The following is a 23221-nucleotide window of genomic DNA, read 5'->3' as shown; positions in this document are numbered from 1 at the left end:
TGGATGAGATAACATCTAGGACAGCTCCAATTCCAACCATTAAAAATGGGAAGCTGGGGCCAGGCGCAGTGGCTCATGCCTGTAATCCCAACACTTTGGAAGACAGAGGAAAGCAGACTGCCCGAGCTCAGGAGTTCAAGATCAGCCTGGGCAACACAGTGAAAACCTGTCTCTACTAAAATACAAAAATAAATTAGTCAGGCTTGGTGGCAGACGCCTGTAACCCCAGCTACTCAAGAGGCTGAGGCAGAATCACTTGAACCCAGGAGGTAGAAGTTGCAGTGAGCTGAGATCGTGCCACTGCACTCCAGTCTGGGCAACAGAGTGAGACTCTGTCTCAAATAATAATAATAATAAAATAAAATAAAAAGGGAAGCTGGGACCAGGCACAATGGCTCACGCCTGTAATCCCAGCACTTTGGGAGGCTGAGGTTGGTGGATCATCTGAAGTCAGGAATACCAGCCTGGCCAACATGAAGAAACCCGTCTCTACTAAAAATACAAAAATTAGCTGGGAATAGTTGTGGGCACCTGTAATCCTAGCTACCCAGGAGGATGAGGCAGAAGAATCGATTGAACCCAGGAGGTGGAGGTTGTTGTGAGCCAAGATCACGCCACTACACTCCAGCCTGGGCGACAGAGCAAGATTCGAAGAAAAAAAACAAGGAAAGCACAGGATAGTTACATCACAGCTTTGAAAAAAGGCAATAGGCTGGGCACGGTGGCTCACACCTGTAACCCTAGCACTTTGGGTTGGAAGGCCAAGTGGAAGGCCAAGGTGGTTGGATCATCTGAGATCAGGAGTTCAAGACCAGGCTGGCCAACATGACAAAACCCCATCTCTACTAAGTAAAATACCATACAGAATCAGGAGTTCCTGGCCCTTTGGGCTCTCCTCACTGCCCAGAAGACAGAAAAGCCACTCAAAGCAACAGTAGACTTACCAGTAGGTTTTGCTCAGATACTGAAAATAGTACATGTAGCAGCCCGTGGAAGGGTCCTGTGCGTACAGAGCCTCCCGCTTCTTAGCGTCAGTGATCTCAATGAGGTCCCCGTGGTATTCCACCACAAAGTCACCCCGAGAGAACTGCTTTGTGGCAATCACACCCCTGCCTTTGCCATCGATGAGGTCAATCTGTCAGGAGGTGATAAGAGAGGCTGTTGGCTCATAACAGCAATGGATGCCACCACGCACAGCAGGCCTCTGGAGAGCTGAGGGCTGATACCAGTCTTTCACAGCTGTACTGAGCTGTACCATAAAACTCACTTGCTTTACACGTACAGGTTGATGGGCTGTTTGAGATGGGTACATAGCTGTGCAACTGTCACTACAATCCAGCTCTAGAACATTTCTGTCACCCCACAGACTTGGTTCCTTGGTACTCATCTGCAAAGCACTGTTACATCAGAGCTCATGAGAGATCTGCTGGATGGAGACTGCCTCATTTTGTAGATGAGGAAACTGAGGCTTAGAGGGGCAGAGCCACGTGTCTGAGGCCCCACAGCTAGGCAGTGACATAGCAGGGACTCAAATCCACACTTGGTTTCTCTGCCTAGGGGCTGTGCTCTATGCCTTCCTAGGTGAACAGCAGGCCCAGTGTTCTGGGTCTGTGCCTCGCTCCACGATTTCTCTCCTGTGTCTCCTCATTCTATTCTACATGGAGTCAGAGGGGGTTGCTGGAGGGGTCCAGGACTTAAGCGGGGGTCCCCCTAAGTGGTGGGTGGAAGTGGAAGGTTTCTGAGCCCTAAGCCCTAATCCAGGCCTATCTGAGCCCCACTGTAGAGAGTTCCTTTCCTCTCACCCAAACTGGGTATGCTTGAAATGCAGTAAGAGAAAAGCACATTTCTTGGGCATTGTCATTATCTAGGAAAACAGAGTTTAAAAATTTATTAGTTTCTCCTTTTAAAAGTTTCCCCAGGCTTCAGCTACACATTGTATAGTCCCATTTATATAAAGTGTCCAGAAGAGCAACTCCACAGAGACAGAAAGCAGCTGAGTGGCTGCCAGGGGATGGGCGAGGGAGATTCGGGGATGGTGGGCAGTAATGGGAGGATGAAAAAGTTCTGAAATTTGACAGGGATGGTGGTTGCATTGCATTGTGAATGTACAAAAAGCCACTAAATTGTTTAACCACAATTTCTAAGAAAAGTTTCCCCTAAATAACATTTATATACAAGGCCCATTTATGTTTCCTTCATAAGGTTTTTCCTTAATGAGTTTTAGTGTTTGGCTCTTTCACAACCTAGTAAGAGTCTGACTGGTCCCCATGGCCATTAGAGGGTTAAAGCCACGTGGTGGCCACTCTCAGCCGAGGGACCAGGGAAGGCGAGTCTTCCAGCTTTAGCCATGATGCAGCCAGCACAGCAGCCCCTTACCTTCATTCCTTCTTCCTTCCCACTTTCAATCAATTCATCTATTCTTTTCCTTTCTTCAGACTGGGTAGAGAGAAAGAAAAATAGCATCAGCATCCTCTCCCAAGCCCATCGTGGGTAGCTTGAAGGCCTTGAGCCCTCATTGCCTAGGCCATACCCACCGGGTCACCATCGGCCTCATTTGGCATCATTGTGGATGATGGGTACCCAGTGATGCCAAAGCCCCCAAGTATCCCTTCTTTTCTCATCATCCATCTGTGTGGATGATCTGGGGTTCAACTAGATCAGGAAGGAAACAGTGGGGACCCAAGAACAGAATGGGGCTTGTAGATATGTTCTTTGCCCATGCAGCATGTTGTAAAATGTCCAACTTGCCCAAGTTTGAAAATCAGGTACAGCAGATCAGAGGCTGTGCCCTTTGGATGGGACACAGGCAGTCCACATCCCTCCATTCTGACGGCCCCTACTGCTGTCCATTTAGGATCGCTGAGCTTCACCTGTATAGAAGCTACCACCATGAATAAAAAGAGGACCTCCAATCCAGAGGGTCAATACAGCCCCGAACAGAGAACCAGGAGGAGGAGGCACTCCCAGATTCACCTCTCCTCGAAGGCCAACCCTCCTGTACCTACTTCCATCCCTAACCCTGGGTTCCACTACTCTGCCATCACACAGACACTATGAAACAAAAGGGAACCAAATGAAGACAGACCAGAAGCTCCAAACCAGTGTGGCTCCCCCCAAACCAGCATGTCTCGCTAGCACAGACTGTCACCAAACCAGATGGCACATGTCGAGAGCCCAGCACCAACTGCTGAGCTCAGCCCATTCCCCTACACAGAGGCCCAAACCAGCTTGCAGCAATCTGTGCTGGGAACCATGGTGAATGAGCAACATCAAGGGCAGTCCCAAACCCTGCCATCTCCTCTCCATCTCCATTCTCACTGCTGCCCTGAGCCCAGCCACCGCACCTCTCTAGTCACCGGGCTTCCACTCTGACCTCAGGGAACACTCAGTTCTCCACACAGCAGTCAGTGGCCTCTTTAAATTGTAAATGAGGCCAGGTGTGGTGGCTCTCTCCTGCAATCCCAACACTTTGGGAGGTCCAAGAGGAAGGATGGCTTAAGGACAGGAGTTAGAGACCAGCCTGAGCAACATATCCCGACACTGTCCCTACAAAAAATAAACAAGCTGGGTGTGATGGCACATACCTGTGGTCCCAGCTACTCTAGAAGCTGAGGAAGGAGAATTGCTGGAGCCCAGGAGGTTGAGGCTGCAGTGAGCCATGATTGCACCACTGCACTCCAGCCTGGGCAACAGAGTGAGACCCTGTCTTAAAAAAACAAAAACATGACTAGTCATGGTGGCTCACATCTGTAATCCTAGCACTTTGGGAGCTGAGGTGGGTGGATCACTTGAGGTCAGGAGTTCAAAGACCAGTCTGGCCAACATGGCAAAACCCACCTCTACTAAAAACACAAAAATTAGCTGGGTGGGTGACTGTAATTACAGCTACACGGGAGGCTGAGGCAGGAGAATCACTTAAACGCCGGGGTAGAGGTTGCAGTAGGCCAAGATTGCGCCACTATACCCTGGGAGACAGACTGAGTCTCAAAAAAAAAAAAAACCTTCCCAAAAACTTACTTAATAGTAATATACCTGATAAAACCTCACATATCAATATTAACCTTCAACATAAATGGATTAAATGTTCCACTTAAGAGATATGGAAGGGTCAAGAAGGTTAAAAAAAAAAAGAAAGATACACATATTGGTGGAATGGATTAAAAAAACAAAACTTGGCCGGGCGCGGTGGCTCAAGCCTGTAACCCCAGCACTTTGGGAGACCGAGGCGGGTGGATCAGGAGGTCAAGAGATCGAGACCATCCTGGTCAGCATGGTGAAACCCCGTCTCTACTAAAAATACAAAAAATTAGCTGGGCATGGTGGCGTGTGCCTGTAATCCCAGCTACTCGGGAGGCTGAGGCAGGAGAATTGCCTGAACCCAGGAGGCGGAGGTTGCGGTGAGCAGAGATCGCGCCATTGCACTCCAGCCTGGGTAACAAGCGCGAAACTCCGTCTCAAAAAAAAACAAAACTTGGCCAGGCACAGTGGCTCATGCCTGTAATCCCAGCACTTTGGGAAGCCAAGGCAGGTGGATCACCTGAGGCCAGGAGTTCCAAAACCGCCTGACCAACATGATGAAACCCTGTCTCTACTAAAAATACAAAAAATTAGCCAGGCATGGTGGTGCACATCTGTAATCCCAGCTTCTTGGGAGTCTGAGGCAGAAGAACTGCTTGAACCTGGGAGGCGGAGGTTGCAGTTAGCCAAAATCACATCACTGTATTCCAGCCTGGGGGACAGAGTGAGATTTTGTCTCAAAACAGGAAACAAAAACAAACAAAGAAACTTCAACAGTAATATACCACTGTTGGTTACTTAGCTGTGACAAATTTACCAGAGGAACTTAGCTGGGAGAAGCTGGGTCAGGAGTCTGGGGAACTCTCTGTATTATCTTTGTTAACTTTTCTATAAAATTAGTACATATTACAAATTATTACAAATAATTACAATTATTAAAATGAAAATTATTACAAAATAAAAAGATTTTCCGAGATGGAGTCTCACTCCTGTTGCCTAGACTAGAGTGCCATGGCACGATCTCGGCTCACCACAACCTTCACCTCCTGGGTTCAAGCAATTCTCCTGCCTCAGCCTACCGAGTAGCTGGGATTACAGGCATGCGCCACCACGCCTGGCTAATTTTGTATTTTTAGTAGAGATGGGGTTTCTCCATGTTGGTCAGGCTGCTCTCGAATTCCCAAACCTCAAGTGATCCACCCGCCTCAGCTTCCCAAAGTGCTGGAATTTTACACGCCCAGCCTAAAATTTTTTAATTTTAATGTTTGTAGGTACATGGTAGGTTGTATAAAGAGAAGGTCTTAGACTAAGTTTTTTCCGATGGTCTCTGAGGTTCTGCAGGACCCCGGGCCCACCTTATCTACTGCCCTTGCCCTGTTCCCACACTCAGCCACATCTTTGGCTCTTTCAAAAGATGGAGGCTGCTCCTGGCTCAAGGCTCTGCACTTGCGGCTCCACTGCATGGGGAGCCCTTTCCCAATCCATCTGCCTGGCTTGCTTACTCCTTTCCTTGATGGCTCTGCTCAAAAGCCACTTCCCAGAGAAACTTCCCTGACTCCCTTCACCTAGCCATGCCATCAAATCACTCTGTTTTAGTAAATCAATATCAAAGTGTTTTCCAAAACTATCTTGCTCTTGTAGTTCTTTTCAATTATTTTTTAAGATGGAGGTCTCACAATGTTGCCCAGATTGGTGGTGAACTCCTGCTCTCCAGCCACACTCCCACCTCAGACTCCCAAGTAGCAGGAATCTTTTTTTGTTGTTAATTACTCCCCATTTGAATATAAGCCCCACAGGAGGTGGAGGTTGTGGTGAGCCAAGACTGCACTATTGCACTCCAGCAATAATGCAACAAGAGAAAACTCTATCTCAAAATAAGAAAAAGAAAACAAGCCTCATAGGCCAGGTGCAGTAGTTCATGCCTGTAATCCTAGCACTTTGGGAGGCTGAGGCAGGAGATCACCAGGTCAGGAGTTCAAGACCAGCCTGGCCAACATGGCAAAACCCGATCTCTACTAAAGACACAAAATATTAGCCAAGCATGATGGCAAGCGCCTGAAATCCCAGCTACTCAGGAGGCTGAGGCAGGAGAATTGCTTCAACCCGGGAGGGAGGTGGAGGTTGCAGTAAGCCAAGATGGTGCCATTGCACTCTAGCCTGGGTGACAGGGCGAGAATCCATCTCAAAACAAAACAGAAAAGCAACCCCGTAAGTCCCGGGGCCTGGTCTAGTTTACTGTGCAATCTCCTGGTCTAGAACAGTGCACACAGCAGGACCTCAAAGCAAAACCACCACCATCACACACACACAACCACCTTGCCACAAAACCCATTCATTTCAAGTGTGCAGAGAGTGCTGAGAAGTACGGGGTGGTCATGGAAAGACCGAGGTAGCAGAAAGCGAGTTTTTCTGCTGGGACTGAACAGGGCAGGTAGATGCGCAGAAGGAAGCTGGGACCAGGCCAGATGCCTCAGCGCAAAGCCAGAGAGGCTGAGTCTCCCAAAGGCCAGGAGTTTGGGGCCTGCAAACAACCAGCCCTGGGCTTCCTAAAGGGAATTCCAGCAGGAGCCCACAGGTGGACCTAGAGGCAGATGGAGTGGGAGGGATGCAAGGTCGGAACTAGGGCAAGTGAGCGCCTGTGACCAGGAAGGAGGGGACCTTCCCGAGCAGAATCAGCAGGCTGCTTGTACATCTGGCTCTGGGGCTGAGCTGGGCAAGAAGAAGCCCAGGCATTGCCAAAAGGCATGGTCCCTGCCCTGCGGCTGGCTGCCACCCCACCTGCAGCCAGGCTGGCCGGTGAACAGCCCTGCAGTGAAACACTCAGGAGGTAAGGCATCTCTCCAAGGCCCACCTTGTGTCCAAACCCAGCAGCCCTGATTCGACCGTTGTCCAGGACCCCAGCCCTGGCACTAGGCCCACCCTGGCACTGTCTTTAGCCTTAGTGGAGGCGTGCAAAAGGCTCCGAATCCCAGTTTCACCCGGACCACCTAGCCAACAACAGGCTCTATTATGTCCCACCCTCCTGGACCCCCAGCCTAGGCCTAACATGGCAGTCAGGTCAGGACCGACCCCACCCTTCAGATGAGCCCTGGCTGTCCCATTCTTAGGTTTTAACTGTGCAGTCAGAAAATACTCCACCCCGACGACCTCCGGCCACGTCATCCCAACCAGCTACAGCCTCCTGCCCCGGCCAGAAACAGCTCGCATGGCTTCACTCAGCAGAGCCAACACAAACAGTGGCACAGCACAGGTCCCGGTTCAGGAACAGGGCGAGCTTTCTTGTGTTTGCAGACAGCCCTTTAGGGAAGCAAGTACACCTTCCCTTCCACTCATCTGCTGCAAGATTCAGCAGACCTGCATCCTGTCCCTTCGAAGCCTTCACTCTGCGCTTAAAAGAAACAAACTCTTGCTTCTTTTAAGGCCAATTCGGCTGCCCCCACACTTAAGCCCACAGCAGACCTTGGAGGGCGCTCAGCAGAGGCGCTCTGTGTGGGCATGCTGCAGCTCCGACCCTAGCTGGGAGTTGTCTGCTGTTCTGTGGCCTGGCACTGCCTCATCCTCTGCAGTGCTTTTTTTTTAAATTATTTAAAAAAAAAATTTTTTAATTTTGAGCCCAATCTTGGCTCACTGCAATCACCATCTCCTGGGTTCAAGTGATTCTCTCATCTCAGCCTCCCAAGTAGCTTGCATTACAGGCATCCCCCATCATGCCTGACTAATTTTTGTATTTTAGTAGAGACGGGGTTTCACCATGTTGGCCAGGCTGGTCTTGAACTCCTGACCTCAGGTAAGCCGCCCACCTCGGCCTCCCAAAGTGGTAGGAATACAGGCATAAGCCACCGCGCCAGACCCAGTGCTGTCTTTAAGAATGACCTAGCACAGCCTCCCACTGCCGGCGAATGTTTTATGACAGCTCATTCTTGGCTGAAAGACATGGCCTTTTTCAGGCAATAAAACCAAAGCTGCTCTCTGTGGGGAAGAAAATGGACGCTTTTTTTTTTTTTTAAATGAAACTTCATCGAGTCAAAGAAAAAGAGAAAGAATACTAGATTATTGTATATATCTGCACATTTAACATCAAGAACGCTGAAGGAGTCCACGTGAGGGTTGACATGCTGAAATTGCCAGAGCCAGGGTCCCCATCTCTTTGTGTAGGATACAATCCTGAGCGTCTCTCCCAAGCCTGATGGTCACTGTGGGGTGAGGGAGAGCAGAGGGGCAGCCCCAGGTGTCCCTGAGGGGAGCGGAGGGACCTGCCATGCCCTGGGTTTAACAGAATAGCAATAACCACACCTCACTACAGCAAATGCTGACTTCCTGCTGCATAGCTCGACCCTCTGCAAACATAGCAGCGGAGGCCCACACAGGTCAGCTAGCCTTCCAGCCGAGCCGCTCACTGGTCTGCAGCTCTTAGCACAGCAGCAGCGTGGAAAAGAGCAGACAGGAGTGACATGCTAAGGAAGCAGTGGTGGCGACAGTAACAGTTAGCTGGCGCTTACTGAGTGCCAAGCATGGTTCTAAGTGTTCCTCTTGCACAGCCACATTTATTTAATGCTCACGACAGTCCAGCAGGTACTATATTATTGTACCATCTTACAGACTAAAGAGTCAGGGCACAAATAGGGTAAGTGACTGGCCCGAGGTTACACAACCAGCAAGTGGCTCCCAGCCACTGCTCTTTACCACCGTGGACTATGACATGGAAACTCCCAGACGACAAGAAAAGCCTCGTCTGAAAGAACACGCAGCCTTCCCCACGGTCTCGGGCTCCCAATGGCTCTGCCAACAAGTCCTGGAAAATCCAACTTCACAGTCCTGCCTGGCTTTCCCTGCCACATGCTACAAGTCACAAGGTTCCTTCACACAAGTCTCTTAACCAAGCCCTGCAGAAACCCCCTCAGAAAGGCAGGACAAGCTTTTCGAGGATCCCTGATAGATCCAGGAGAAAACCAAGGCCAGAGATGCCAACAAACTTGCCCCAAAATGACAAAAACAAGGCTCAGGACACACACACACATACACACACACACACACACGCCAAGCACCGCCTGGTGGGCCTCCCTGCCCCTCCACAAGCTGGAATTTAAAGCACGTGACTCTACCTGCAGTTCAGCTTTGCTCTTCCTGGAGCTCCTTCGGACGGGGTAGAAATCCGTAAGTTTGCGATTCTGTTGTGTTTTTCCTTGAGCTCTGGGGAAGAGGGGAAGAGGAGAAAGTAAATATCAGGGCCAGGCGCAGTGGCTTATGCCTATAATTCCAGCATTTTGGGAAGCCAAGGCAGGCGAATCACGAGGTCAGGAAATTGAGACCACGCTGGCCAACATGGTGAAACCCTGTCTCTATTAAAAATGCAAAAAATGGCCGGGCATGGTGGCTCAAGCCTGTAATCCCAGCACTTTGGGAGGCCGAGGCGGGTGGATCATGAGGTCAAGAGATCGAGACCATCCTGGTCAACATGGTGAAACCCCGTCTCTACTAAAAATACAAAATATTAGCTGGGCATGGTGGCGCGTGCCTGTAATCCCAGCTACTCAGGAGGCTGAAACAGGAGAATTGCCTGATCCCAGGAGGCGGAGGTTGTGGTGAGGCGAGATCGCGCCATTGCACTCCAGCCTGGGTAACAAGAGTGAAACTCTGTCTCAAAAAAATAATAATAATAAATAAATAAAATAGAAATAAAAATGCAAAAAATTAGCTGGGTGTGGTGACACATGCCTGTAATCCCAGCTACTCAGGAGGCTGAGTCAGGAGAATCACTTGAAATCGGGAGGTGGAGGTTGCAGAGAGTCGAGATTGTGCCATTGCATTCCAGCCTGGGCGACAGAGGGAGATTCCATCTCAAAAAAAATAAAATAAATATCAGGACTGAAAACCTGGAGGCACAAAGTCCTTAGGAGAAGGGACACAGCTCCTTAGGAGGCAGCTCCTTTGAGATGATGTCACTTAAACACCTTTGTCCACTGGAACCTGCAGGTCACTCAGTTCACCTGCCCATGAGGGCCTCAGCAGAGTTTCAAAAACTGGCTGGGTGAGGTGGGAGGATCACTTAAGCCCAGGAGTTCAAGATCAACCCAGGCAACACAGCAAAACCCCATCTCTAAAAAAAAGGAAAGAAATTAGCCAAGCATGGTGGTGCACACCTGTGGTCCCAATTACTCAGGAGGCTTAAGGAGGAGGATCACCTGGGCCTGAGAGGTTGGGGCTGCAGTAAACTACTACACTCCAGCCTGGGTGACAGGGCAAGACCCTGTCTCAAAAACACCACCACCAAAAATCAAACAAAAAAAAAATTTAAAAAACAAAGGCTGCTTATGCTCGGGTGGGTAAGGAGAGGAGGAAGGAGAGGCTCTTGAACTCTGACCCACGCCAGATCCAGAAACTGACAAATAGTGGCATCCCTGCTGATGACTTGGGGCATCTGAGTCTTTGAGGTGAGAGAGGCTAAGAGGTGGCCCCTGAACCCCCCCAGGCACCTGAGCAGACTTCCCTGGGGTCAGAAGAACCAAACTGCTCTACATCAGGAAGAGGACTGAAGGGGGCACTTACTTTTTTCGGGGGGCCTGTTTGCCCTTGATGGGCTTTTTCAGGGCTTGCTTGGCGACAGCTGCATTGGCGGAATCACAAGACGAGGGTGGAGTTTTTGGAGGTTCTGCTGCTTCAGATTTTTGGTTTGGAAAAGGTGCCAGGGGACCTCTCCTGGCATCTTTGATCTTCTGTTCCTCGGACTTCATGGTGCTCCGTACTGCGTTCCCAGCATTCCTTTTCTCTGCAGGTGGAGGCAGGGGAAAGACAGGGGTTTATTCTGTACTCTGACTCTCCATTTCTAGACCATCAGCTGCATTCCAAGACAGGCTTTGAGAAGAGAGGTTCCTGGGTGTGTCAGGCACGAGTGCCCTCAGCCTCTTAAGCCCCGTGTCCGTTATCAGATATGACAGGAGGAGCGCCCAGCTCTAGCTCGATTTTTCAACCAAGACACTGGGCAGAGGTTTTAGGCTTCTGCGTCTTGATGTGGCAGATAGCCTGTGAGGCAGAGGCACCAAAGACGGAGATGCTGGCAAGGGCACTCGATCAATAGCTCTCAGGAATCAGGCTGCAGACTCAGACCAAAAGTGCCCTTCCTAAAGACTAGGATAGCATTAGGGGACAGAAGTAAGGTGACAAAGCAGAAACTCTTCCCAAGAGCTGCCTGGCACCTTCATTTCAGACTCTAAAGAAAAAGAAGGCCCCCTTCTAGTGGGTTAAAGCCCCAGGTTCACAACAGTTCTCAGCATGGTACCCCAGCAGACTGGCCTGTGTGTTGGGGGCATACTGCAAATGATCTGTCACTTAAAACACTCGTGGAATGCCAGTGTTAGAAAACTGCTTGCCTTTCTAACAAACGATTTACTTAAAAAAAAAAAAAAAATAAGTAAACAGTACACTGCTCACAGATGTAAAATGGTGCAGCCACTTTAGAAAGAGTTTGGCATTTTCCCAAAAAGTTAAACATAGAGTTACCACGACCCAGCAATTTCACTCCTAGGCATCTATTCTAGAGAATTAAAAACATATGTTCCCACAAAAATCTATGCAGGAATGTAACGGCTTATTTGCAATAGCCAAAAAGTAGAAAGAACCCAAATGTCCAACAACAGATAAGCAAACAAAATGTGGTCTATCCACACAAGGGAATATTATGCAGCCCAATAAAAAGGAATGAAGGGCTGGGCACGGTGGCTCACCTGAGGTCACGAGTTTAAGAACAGCCTGGCCAACATGGTGAAACCCTGTCTCTACTAAAAATACAAAATTATTATTACCCAGGCATGGTGGCATGCGCCTACAATCCCAGCTACTTGGGAGGCTGAGGCAGGAGAATTGCTTGAACCCGGGAGACAGGGGCTGCAGTGAGCTAAGATCACACCACTGCAGTCCAGCCTGGGTGACAGAGAGAGACTCTGTTTCAAAAAAAGAAATGAAGCACTGTAGATGGAGTCTTGCTCTGTCACCTAGGCTGGAGTGCAGTAGTGTGGTCTTGGCGCACTAAAACCTCCACCTCCCAGGTTCTAGCAATTCTCCTGCCTCAGCCTCCCAGGTAGCTGGGACTACAGGTGCATGTTGCCATACCCAGCTACTTTTTTGTATTTTAGTAGAGACAGGGTTTCACCATGTTGCCCAGGCTAGTCTTGAACTCCTGAGCTCAGGCAATCCACCCGCCTCAGCCTCCCAAAGTGCTAGGATTACAGGCATGAGCCACTGGACCGAGCCAGCACTGATACTTATTACACTATAGATGGACCTTTGAAAATACAATGCTCAGTGAAAGAAGCCAGACACAAAAGACTACCTATTTTGTGATTTCATCCATATGAAATTTCCAGAACAGGCAAATCCATACAGACAGAAAGGACTTTAACAGTTGCCTTGGACTAGAGGGATGGGGGATGGAAGGTGACGCCTAATGGATACATTTCTGGCGTAATGGAAATGTTCCGGAATTAGACAGTGGTAATGGCTGCACAACTCTGTGAAAATACTAAAAACCACTGACTCTTACGCTTTAAAATGAACGTTATGATACATTATCTACATCTCGATAAATAAGAAAAATAAATACAGCCAGGCGCAGTGGCTCACACCTGTAATCCCAGCACTTTGAGAGGCCAAGGTGGGCGGATCACCTAAGGTCAGGAGTTCGAGACCAGCCTGACCAACGTGGAGAAACACCATCTCTACCAAAAATACAAAATTAGCCAGGCGTGGTGGCACATGCCTGTAATCCTAGCTACTTGGGAGGCTGAGGCAGGAGAATCCCTTGAACTCAGGAGACGGAGGTTGTGGTGAGCCAAGATCGCACCATTGCACTTCAGCCTGGGCAACAACAATGAAACTCCAACTTAAAAAAAAAAAAGAGGACCAGGCGCGGTGGCTCAAGCCTGTAATCCCAGCACTTTGGGAGGCCAAGGTGGGTGGATCACGAGGTCAAGAGATCGGGACCATACTGGTCAACATGGTGAAACCCCGTCTCTACTAAAAAAATACAAAAAATTAGCTGGGCATGGTGGCGCACGCCTGTAATCCCAGCTACTCGGGAGGCTGAGTCAGGAGAATTGCCTGAACCCAGGAGGCGGAGGTTGCGGTGAGCCGAGATCGCGCCATTGCACTCCAGGCTGGGTAACAAGAGCGAAACTCCGTCTCAAAAAAAAAAAGAATAAAGGAAAAGAAAAGCAAAGAAAAAGAAAAAAATACATTAGGCTGGGCACGGTGGCTCACTCCTGTAATCCCACCACTTTGGGAGGCCCAGGCGGGTGGATCACCTAAAGTCAGAAGTTCAAGACCAGCCTGGCCAACAGGGCGAAACCCCCTCTCTACTAAAAATACAAAAAATTAGCCAGGCGTGGTGCCAGGTACCTGCAATCTCAGCTACTTACGAGGTCAAAGCAGGAGAACTGCTTGAATGTGGGAGACAGAGGTTGCAGTGAGCTGAGATTGCACCATTACAATCCAGCCTGGGAGACAGAGTGAGACTGTCTCAAAACAAAACAAAACATTAAAACCATACAGATCTTTCTTCCTCCTCTACAGGCCTTCTTGGGTGAAATTAGAGAGATTTAAAACCAGGACATCAGGCCCAGGAGTGTGTGGTGCCCGTGAACATCATCTGTCACTCAGTCTGTGGAACAGCAGAATCATGGACAAGAGCCTGGACCTTGGGGTCTCCAAAGTTCAGCTGACCTAAATTATTTCTATTGTTATATTAGAGATGGGGGTTTCTCTCTGTTGCCCAGGCTGGAGCGCAGTGGCATAATCATAGCTCACTGCAGCTTTAAACTCTTGGGCTCTAGGCATTCTCCTGCCTCAGCCTCCTAAACAGCTGGGACTACAGATGCATGCCACCATGGCTGGCTAATTTTTTTATTTTCATTTTAGTAGAGACAAGGCCTCACTATGTTGTCCTCCTGCCTCTGCCTACCAAAGTGCTGGAATTACAAGCCTGAGCCACCATGCCCGGCCTCTGACCCAAAAGTCTTAATCATGGCCATTTAGCAAAACCATGAGGCAAATATGCTAGCTTGTATACCAGGCCACCATTTGGGACAATGTATAGACTGCCCTATTTTAAAGGACAAGAGTACGGGCAACTACCATTTACAGACAGTGCCTTTCATTTTTTTTGACAGTTTCGCTCTGTCACCAGGCTGGAGTGCAGTGGCACAATCTCAGCTCACTGCAACCTCTGCCTCCTGGGTTCAAGTGATTCTCTTGCCTCAGCCTCCTAAGTAGCTGGGACCACAGGCATATGCCACCACGCCCAGCTAATTCTGATATTTTTAGTAGAGACGAGGTTTCATCATGTTGGCCAGGATGGTCTCGATCTCCTGACCTTGTGATCCGCCGCCTCCCAAAGTGCTTATGGACGGAAATTCTAAGTGCTGCAGGTGCAGGGATGAGCAAAGGCGTGCGGCTGGCAGTCCAGGGGTGAAGAGCTGGCACATGGAGCCCATTACAAAAAATGGAAGCCCTGTGGCATCCGTGCTGCAACCACCCTTCAGAACAGCCCTATGTGTAAGAGGTCAAACTCCTCTCTCCATTTACAGATGAGAGAACTGAGGCTCAGAAGAGAGCAGCAACCTGCCTGAGCCTCCTTCTTTCAGGTGGCAAACTTAAGATTGGAACCCAAGTCATTTGAAGATTGCATAAAACAATACTGCCCCGTGTACCAGGGGAAATCAAGCCGGGGGTGGGCTCCTGTCTCCAGTTCAAAGCTTTCCTGGCCCCGGTCCTCAGATCCAGCCCCAGAGGTCACGCCAAATCGTCATTTATGACACTTTCTGTTGGCGAGCACAAGGCTTCCTTATATGGAGCTGCTGGCAGCCAGAGGCTCTGCTTCTTTCAGACAAGTTTTAATTAGAAGAGAGCATGGTGAATTGGGGGAAGCTGACACTCCCCGCGGCAGCTCTGAAAGGGGATATTTGGATTAGAGCGAGATGTCTAAGAGGTTTCAGTTTGTTTTGCAAGTCCAGGTTGAGTTTTCAGTAACTGTGTATTTTCTCCTTCAACATTTTAACTCCAAATCTCATTGCAGAGGATGCTGCTTCAGGGAGTAGCACTGAACGCTTGAGTGACAAGAAACTTTAAAAATGGGGTCAAGGCAGCTGGGTGCGGTGGCTCACGCCTGTAATCCCGGCATTTTGGGAGGCCAAGGCAGGTGAATCACCTGAGGTCAGGCGTTTGAGACCAGCCTGACCAACATGGTGAAATCCCATCTCTACCAAAAATACAAAAATTAGCTGGGTATGGAGGCCGGCGCCTGTAATCCCAGCTACTTGGGAGGCTGATGCAGGAGAATCTCTTGAGCCTGGAAGGTGGAAGTTGCAGTGAACCGAGATCATGCCACTGCACTCCAGCCTGGGTGACAAGAGTAAAATCCGTCTCAAAAAGAAAGAAAGAAAGAAATGGGGTCAAGGCCAGTCCATAAAAGGGAAGGAAGTCTGTTCCCTGCATGAATGCATTAGTTAGGTCTGCAATCGCCTTGTCTGTACAACCGAATTCATGCCTTCTGCACTTTTGGCACTTATGAGCCTCTCTAATTGTGAATCAGGTGTGCTATTTTTGCAACTAGGCAAGAAAATCAAGCTTGAAGGACACGTTAAGTCTTGTGAAAGCAGGGAGAACCTGTCAGACCAACAGGCCACATACCCTGGGACATGGCTCAAACCTCTGAAACCTGAGACTGAAAAGGCCACATAAATACATATGTGCATTCTAGAGAAGGAGAGAGGCTGGGATCGGAGCGAGGCCATTTCAGAAGCTTACCTTCTCGTTTTCTGCAGATTCCGGCTAATGGTTTCCCCTGGCATTTGACTTCGTGATGTGTAACTGAGTTCTCTTCCTGAAGGGGGAAACGCATTCCAGAGCATTTGTTCGGGCTCATGTAGGAATAGATCTTTGACTGCCCGATAAATACATTCTCCTAAAAAGACAAAAACATATTCTGAAAGAGGCTTGAAGAAGATCCTAGAGCATTCACAAGGAGGAGGAATACAAAAGATGAAAATCAGACAACACCGTTTTTCAAAAACTGGGCTACCAGGGGATGCCAGTCCCCGTTTATCTCAGAAGAGCACTGCCAGATTTAGAATCCCAGGACCAGTGAAAGGTTTCCTGTATGCTCTGGTCTCTAATAAACTAAGGATACACCTGGCCAGCAGGAGAGCCGACTGCACACCAAGGTCTATATAGGAAGGAGACAGCCTACCCACAACAGGGAGGTCAAAACAACCGCGGCATGTGAAGAGCTGGGCTATCTTTAGGAGTTCACTCCCCAGGCAGGCCCCGCGGGGACTCAGCACAGAAACAGGCCCAGGGAACCTGATTAACCACTTGGTGCTGAAGGTGGCTGGAAGGCCTGTCAGTACAGCCAGAGAGCCTTTTGCGTGCCCCAGCCTGACCCATCTCAAACCACTGCAGCCCCGCAGCCTCCCAGGACTGCTACGGGAGGACTTCTCTCAGGGTTACTGGGGAGGCTGGGGAGAGCAGAGGCCATAGCCAGCGCATTCGCCGCACCTGGGCGTCAGTAAGAGAGCGGACGGGACGGTGGGGCGGTTCAGGTCACTGAGGGCGTCTCTGGGCGTGGGGCCCCTCCTCTGAGTAAGCACAAACAGAGGATGGCGTCCCCAGAAGCAACGCGGGGGCCTCGCCGCCTCGGGAACCATTCGACACCAAGGCGGCGAGACCCATGACCTCTCCGAGGGGCCAGGGCAGGCCCCGCACAGCCTGGGACGGCGGCCACCTCCGGGAAAGTTGGGTCTCGGGCTGCGGAGACGCCATGAAGGCGCAGTCAAACTTTTCCGAGGTCAAACACCACCAGGCTCATGGCGGAGCCGTGTGGGCGCCACTCCCAGCCAGGCGGCAGCAAAGGAAGCGGCCTGGCCGGACGCCCCGGGGCGGCGCGGGAGGGGACCCGGGGTCGCCCACGTGCTTACGGCCCCGGCCGGGCAGGCGCGCCGCGGGGGTGCGGGGAGGGTGCCTGCTTACCCCGTCGGTGCGGGGCCTCCCCGGGCCCCTCCGCTCCACCATCTCCGGGCCCGGGGCCGTCGCTGCCACCGCCGCCGCCGCCGCCGCCGCCTCCACCGCGCGGGGCTTGGACATCTTCCTGCCTGGAGAGGGGGACCCGGGGGAAGCGGGGGAGGGGGCGCTCAGGGCGCGGCGGGGCGGGGAGCGGGGCCGCCCGGGCCGGGCGCCGCGACGGCGCCTCCCGCCGCAGCCATGTTTCGAGGCCCCGGCGCTGATGGGCCGTCCGCGCCGCCGGAGGGCCGGGCCGGAGCCCGCGTTGCCCTCCCGCCGCCCGGCCCGGCCGGGCCCCGCGCGCCGCCCGCCCCCCGCGCGGCTGGGCCCGACACACCCACCTGCAGCCCCGCCAGGCCCATGGCGGCGCGCCCCGCGCCCTCGCCGCCGCCGCGGCCCGGCCACCACCGCTGCCGCTGCCGCTGCTGCTGCTGCTGCCGCCGCCACCAGCGCCGCCGCGGCGCCCCGGGGAAGGGCCGGCGGCGCCCCACGGCGCCCCCTTCCCCCATGGCCGGCGAGGCAGGGCCCGGCACCCGCGCACGGCGGCAGCCCCGGGCTGCCCGGAGCGAGCCACGCAGGGAGGGAAGCGCTGGCGGCGCGTCCTCCACGGCCCGCCCGCCCGCTCGCCGCCGCCCACCGTACTGCGCCCGGCCCGGGGAGGGGGCTGGCAGGGGCGGCGCCGCGAGGCCGCTCCAGAGGGCGGGCGGGCGGGCGCGGCGAATCCCGGCTCGGGCGCGCCCCCTTGCGCGGGACCTCAGCCACTCAAGGAAGAAGGGGTGGGAAACACCGTCATGACAGCACAGGCTCCCGCCCGCCCGGCTTTTTCCGCTGGCTCCGTGGATATTTTGGGAGCCCAGTCTGTGCCAAACGAAATCAGCAGCGGTGAACGCGCCAGGCCAGGCCCTAGGGTGTGCCCGGCGCTGTGCCCACCAAGAGTTTCACCGGCATTGAATCCTCCCCGCACGCCCACGGGGGTAGGTCCTGTGGGCATCCCCGCTTACGATGGTGACACCGTGACTCAAGGGATGTGCCGGGGGTTGTCCCAGGCCACAGAACTAGGAAGTGATGGGGCCAGGTATCAAACCCAGAAGGGCTGTACTTGACCGGTAGGAAGCCCTGGGGAGAAAGAGCCAGGGGTTATAATGATCGGTTTCCTGGGCGAGTCTCTTGCCGTTATCTCATTCCAACCTCACAGCAGCCCTGCAAAGGTAGACACCATTATTATCTCTTTTCAACAGATGGAGAAAGTGAGGAGCTTGGCCGTATTCTCAGAACTAGATGGGCTTCCAGCCCAGGCCAACTAATCTCAGGGCCTGTCCTCCCAGCCACTACACTTCCAGGTTACAGATGGGGAAATAGACGTTGGGAGGAGCAAATGGTCTTGCAGAAGGGTTTAACAAGTCACCTTGTTCTCCTATCCTCCCGTCAGAAAATGCCCCCATAAGCAGACAAGGTTCCCATCACTCTGGTGGCTGTTTCAGCATAGCTCACTGCCCTTTACCACTATGCTGTGGCCGCCAAGGCTTGAGAGCCAACAGCCAGATTCACTGTATTTGTGCAAAGTCACAGATGCAAACAAGACACTTCAAGGCATTCAGCTCCTGCAGCCTGAGCCATGGGCTGGGAATCAGGGACTGTACTTATTTCCCTGCATTTGCCCAGAGGTGTTTTGTGAGCATGACCAAGTGACTTCCCCAGTCTGGGCCTTAGTGTCCTCATGGATAAAACCCAAGAACCTTGAATTGCATAATCCACCGGGGCACCTTCCAACATCCATAGATAAACAAATGGCTGTTTGTAGCCACCCCCACCCCCCAGCCTCCCTCGCGTCCCATTAGAACGGATAAGACTGAGTAGGATTAAGTGGCGACAAGTCACTGCTCAGACAATCCCTCCCAAATCAGCTCATGTTTTAGCATCCTTTAAGGCAGGGTCCCCAGCCCAACCACTAACTCCAGTGGGCCAGGTACGCTGCCCATGCCCTCTGCAGCACCTACTACAGTTGAATATCGAAAAGATTACCCAGAAGGCGAAAGAGGATTCAAAAGTGACACTCTGATAACCAGGTTGAGTCATCTGAAAGTGTCTTCTTCTGCAAGGCGGAGAAGTTTTGCAGCTTAACTACCATAAGAATTATGGTTTTGGAGCAGGAACCGGTCACAAAGATTATCTTGTCCATTTCATATACTATTATAACAAAGCTGCACCCCACAACCCAACTCATGGTAATAGCTATCTCTGCATTTGAGCCACCAATTGCAGGGGATACGTTACAAGTCTAGCACCTATTCCTGTCAATTCTGTAGCTCTAGTACCTACAAGATATAAATACAGATCATTCAATGTAAGTTTCAAAACAGTCCTTTTTCTGCAAGTTTATATGTATATAATAAATATACTGGCTGGCTCAGTGGCTCACACCTGTAATCCTAGCACTTTCAGAGGCTGAGGTGGGTGGATCACCTGAGGTTAGGAGTTCGAGACCAACCTGGCCAACAAGGTAAAACCCAATCTCTACTAAAATTACAAAAAATTTGGCCAGGCGTGGTGGCTCATGCCTGTAATCCCAGCACTTTGGGATGCCAAGGCAGATGGATCACCTGAGGATAGGAGTTCAAGACCAGCCTGGCTAACATGGTGAAAACCCATTTCTACTAAAAATACATAAAATTAGCCAGGCATGGTGGCGTACACCTGTAATTCCAGCTACTAGGGAGGCTGAGACAAAAGAATTAATTGCTTGAACCCAGGAGGCAGAGGTTTCATTGAGCTGAGATCATGCCATTGCACTCCAGCCTGGATGACAGAGTGAGTTTATGTCAAAAAAAAAAAAAGCCCAGACACAGTGGCTCATGCCTGTGATCCCAGCACTTTGGGAGGCTGAAGCAGGTGGATAACCTAAGGCCAGGAGTTCAAGACCAGCCTGGTCAACATGGTGAAACTCCATCTCTACTAAAAATATGAAAGTTAGCTGGGTGTGGTGACAGGTGCCTGTAATCCCAGCTACTTGGGAGGCTGAGGCACGGGCATTATTTGAACCCAGGAGACAGAGGTTGCAGTGAGCTGAAATCACTCCACTGCACTTCAGCCTGGGCGACAGAGTGAAACACTGTCTTAAAAAAAAATATCCCAGCCTCCTGAGTAGCGGGGATTACAGGCATGCACCACCATGTCTGGCTAATTTTGTTTTGTTTTATTTTTTGAGACAAAGTCTTACTCTGTCACCCAGGCTGGAGTGCAGTGGTACGATATCAGCTCACTGCAACCTCTGCCTCTGGGGTTCAAGGAATTCTCCTGACTCAGCCTCCTGAGTAGCTGGGATTACAGGTGCCTGCCACCATACCCAGCTAATTTTTATATTTTTAGTAGAGACAAGGTTTCACCATGTTGACCAGGCTGGTCTTGAACTCCTGACCTCGTCATCTGCCTGTGCTGGGATTACAGGCATAAGCCACGGTGCCCAGCTACAATTATTATTTACCCATATTTTAAGTATCTCAATGATAGATGGTTATCTTTCCCCATAGATTAAAGCAATTTTTTTTTGAGACAGAGTCTTACTCTGTCATTGGACTGAAGTGGAGTGGTGGGATCCTAGCTCACTGCAAACTCTGCCTCCCAGGTTCAAGCAATTCCCCTGCCTCAGCCTCCTGAGTAGCTGAGAATACAGGCGCACACCACCGCCCAGCTAATTTTTTATATTTTAGTAGAGATGGGGTTTCACCAAACTGACCAGGATGGTCTCGATCTGCTGACCTTGTGATCTGCTGCTTCAGCCTCCCAAAGTGCTGGGATTACAGGCATGAGCCACCGTACCTGGCCAAAGCAATCTTTTTTAATGCACTACTTTTAAGACAAGTAGTTTAAATAATTTTGCTGTGATGAGAAAAATGAACCCAGGAAGCACAGTTTTATTAAAATTTGTCAGATAAATTAAAATATACTTTTACATGCTTAACACTTTTCTTTCTTTCTTTTCTTTCTTTCTCTTTTCTTTTCTTTTCTTTTCTTTTCTTTTCTTTTCTTTTCTTTTTTTCTTTTCTTTCTTTTTTTTTGAGACGGAGTTTCGCTCTTGTTACCCAGGCTGGAGTGCAATGGCGCAATCTCGGCTCATCACAACCTCCGCCTCCTGGGTTCAGGCAATTCTCCTGCCTCAGTCAGCCTCCTGAGTAGCTGGGATTACAGGCACGTACCACCATGCCCAGCTAATTTTTTTTTTGTACTTTTAGTAGAGATGGGGTTTCACCATGTTGACCAGGATGGTCTCGATCTCTTGACCTCGTGATCCACCCGCTTCGGCCTCCCAAAGTGCTGGGATTACAGAGTTGAGCCACCGCGCCCGGCCTTGCTTAACACTTTTCTAAGGGAAAATATTAATCTTAATTTTTTCCATGAGCTGGGTGATGAAACTCTTTAACCTGAAGTTCACCATGCCTCATTTTTTCATCAGGCTTTGGGTAAGTCTTATCAAAAAAGACCCTCTAGGGATGCTGGGAGAATAAATGATGCAACTGACTTCAGGGCCTGAAAACAAAGGGACCCAATAAATATTTGCTGAATGAATCATTATTTTAATTCATTATTATTGCTATAGGGAGCATACTGCACTAAAGCAAATTCCTACTAACACTTGATGCTTGAAATTTTTAGAAAAATATAATACTCCAACTTACTTTTTTTAACAATAATTCTACTCAACTTTCACGCTCAAGTTTTTGAGCGTCCCTTTAGCGTGAAAGAGACGCAGTGGCTGGAAATGACCAAGCAGTTGGAGATCTCTTTGCCGCATACCTGGGTTGCACTGTCCTGACAGCCAGCTAAGTATGCAAAGGGCCTCAGGCAGGACATCGCCTCCCAGGACTGTACGAGACCACCCAAGCCATCTACCGGGGGCAGGGCGAAGTACTGACCAGATGCGGGGCGAAGGACCCCGCCTACGAGGTACCAGAAACCCGTTTCATCCCAAAGTGGGCCAGCGGGGCCCGGCCATCGCTCCGCGGCACAGAGCTGACTCAGGACGTGGGGAGGGAGGAAAGGCGCCTGCCGCGGTGTCCACCCTGACACGCTCCCGAAGATGCAGGTTATCCATCTGCGCCCTCGCCTAGGGATCACCTCCTTTCCCAACGAGAGACAGCCCCAAAGTGGACGAAGCCTCACTCCCCCCCCGCACTTGTATCAATAACACCTATTCCCTAGAGGTGCCCTGAGCTTTAGTTTGCAAAGAGCTCTGACATATGGACCCACTGCCATGGAGAGGCAGGCCCGCAGGTGCCCACTTCATAGAGGGGAAACAGAGGCACGGCAGTGAAAGGGGTTTCTGGGGGATTCGGGAGCCGGGGGGTGGGGGGCGGGCGGGTTCCGCAGCAGCACCCTTACTCCCCCCACGCGGGTCCGCGAGCTCGCTTCGAACCACCCGCAGGAGGACACCTCCCCGCAGCCGCTGCCGCCACCCCGGCCCCCATCCCTCCAGCCCGGCGCCGGCTACTTGGGCAAATACCTCTAGCCATGGTCCCACTCTGTCACCGCCTGGGATCTCCCGGGAAACCCAGCTTTCGAAAAAAGTTGCAACAACTGCAGCCAACTGCTCCGCCGGACTCCAGCCGCTCGACCGGATTGGCGCCGCCGCCCGCCTCTCCGCAGACTGCCCTTCCGGATAGGTGAACTCGGAGGGAGGCACCGCCCTTCTCCCCGCCTCGTCGGCGGGGGCGGGTCCAGCCGCCTCACTTTCTTCAAACGCTTTCCCGACAGGTCCCGGCGGAGGAGATGGGAGGGGGTTTAAATTTGACCGTCTCTCGGCGTTGATTGGCTGCGATGGAAGACACCCGAGCTGCCATTGGGGGGACCCAGACTCCTCCCCCTTCTGCTGCCGAAGCTCCGCCTCCGGAGCGTGAGTCGCCGGACTGAAGCCCTGGGCTCTGAGCCTACCGGATCTGGGACTTCCGGTTCCCTGCGGGCTTGACCGGAACCCGACATTTGACCCCTAGACCTCCCCTTATGACCGTGGAAACCTGTGTCGGCCAGCCGTTTGGCAACTCCAGCACCCGGACCCCTCCAGTATTTTGATCCATTCATTCTCAGGTTTGAAAGATTTAGGCCAGGCCAGGCGTGGTAGCTCCAGCCTGTAATCCCAGCACTTTCGAAGGCCGAGATGGGCAGA

At 51.4% G+C, this 23221-nt stretch overlaps 1 protein-coding gene across 4 annotated transcripts in view; it reads right to left on the bottom strand.

The window, feature by feature from the left end:
* Positions 1–22817, bottom strand: part of KMT5A (lysine methyltransferase 5A) — a 28025-nt gene extending 5208 nt beyond the window's left edge. Inside the window, exons 1-7 of one of the 4 annotated variants that reach the window (XM_035258065.3) lie at positions 22562–22682; positions 17035–17156; positions 15814–15970; positions 10564–10783; positions 9120–9207; positions 2377–2436; positions 945–1135 (exon numbers count right to left, since the gene is read on the bottom strand). In XM_035258065.3, the coding sequence (XP_035113956.1) occupies positions 945–1135; positions 2377–2436; positions 9120–9207; positions 10564–10783; positions 15814–15970; positions 17035–17156; positions 22562–22571 (848 nt within the window). In that variant the 5' untranslated portion in view covers positions 22572–22682. Of the gene's footprint in view, positions 1–944; positions 1136–2376; positions 2437–9119; positions 9208–10563; positions 10784–15813; positions 15971–17034; positions 17157–17405; positions 17710–22561 lie in introns of those variants that run through there. The other 3 variants (XM_035258066.3, XM_035258067.3, XM_035258064.3) reach the window with 3 other exon arrangements.
* Between the last annotated feature and the right edge of the window lie 404 nt (positions 22818–23221).

This window comes from Callithrix jacchus, chromosome 9 (genome assembly GCF_049354715.1).
Source record: "Callithrix jacchus isolate 240 chromosome 9, calJac240_pri, whole genome shotgun sequence".
In the NCBI taxonomy this organism is placed as follows: Eukaryota; Metazoa; Chordata; class Mammalia; order Primates; family Cebidae; genus Callithrix; species Callithrix jacchus.
The sequence above is the reverse complement of the archived record's forward strand: the minus strand, read 5'-3'. Positions and strand labels throughout refer to the sequence as shown.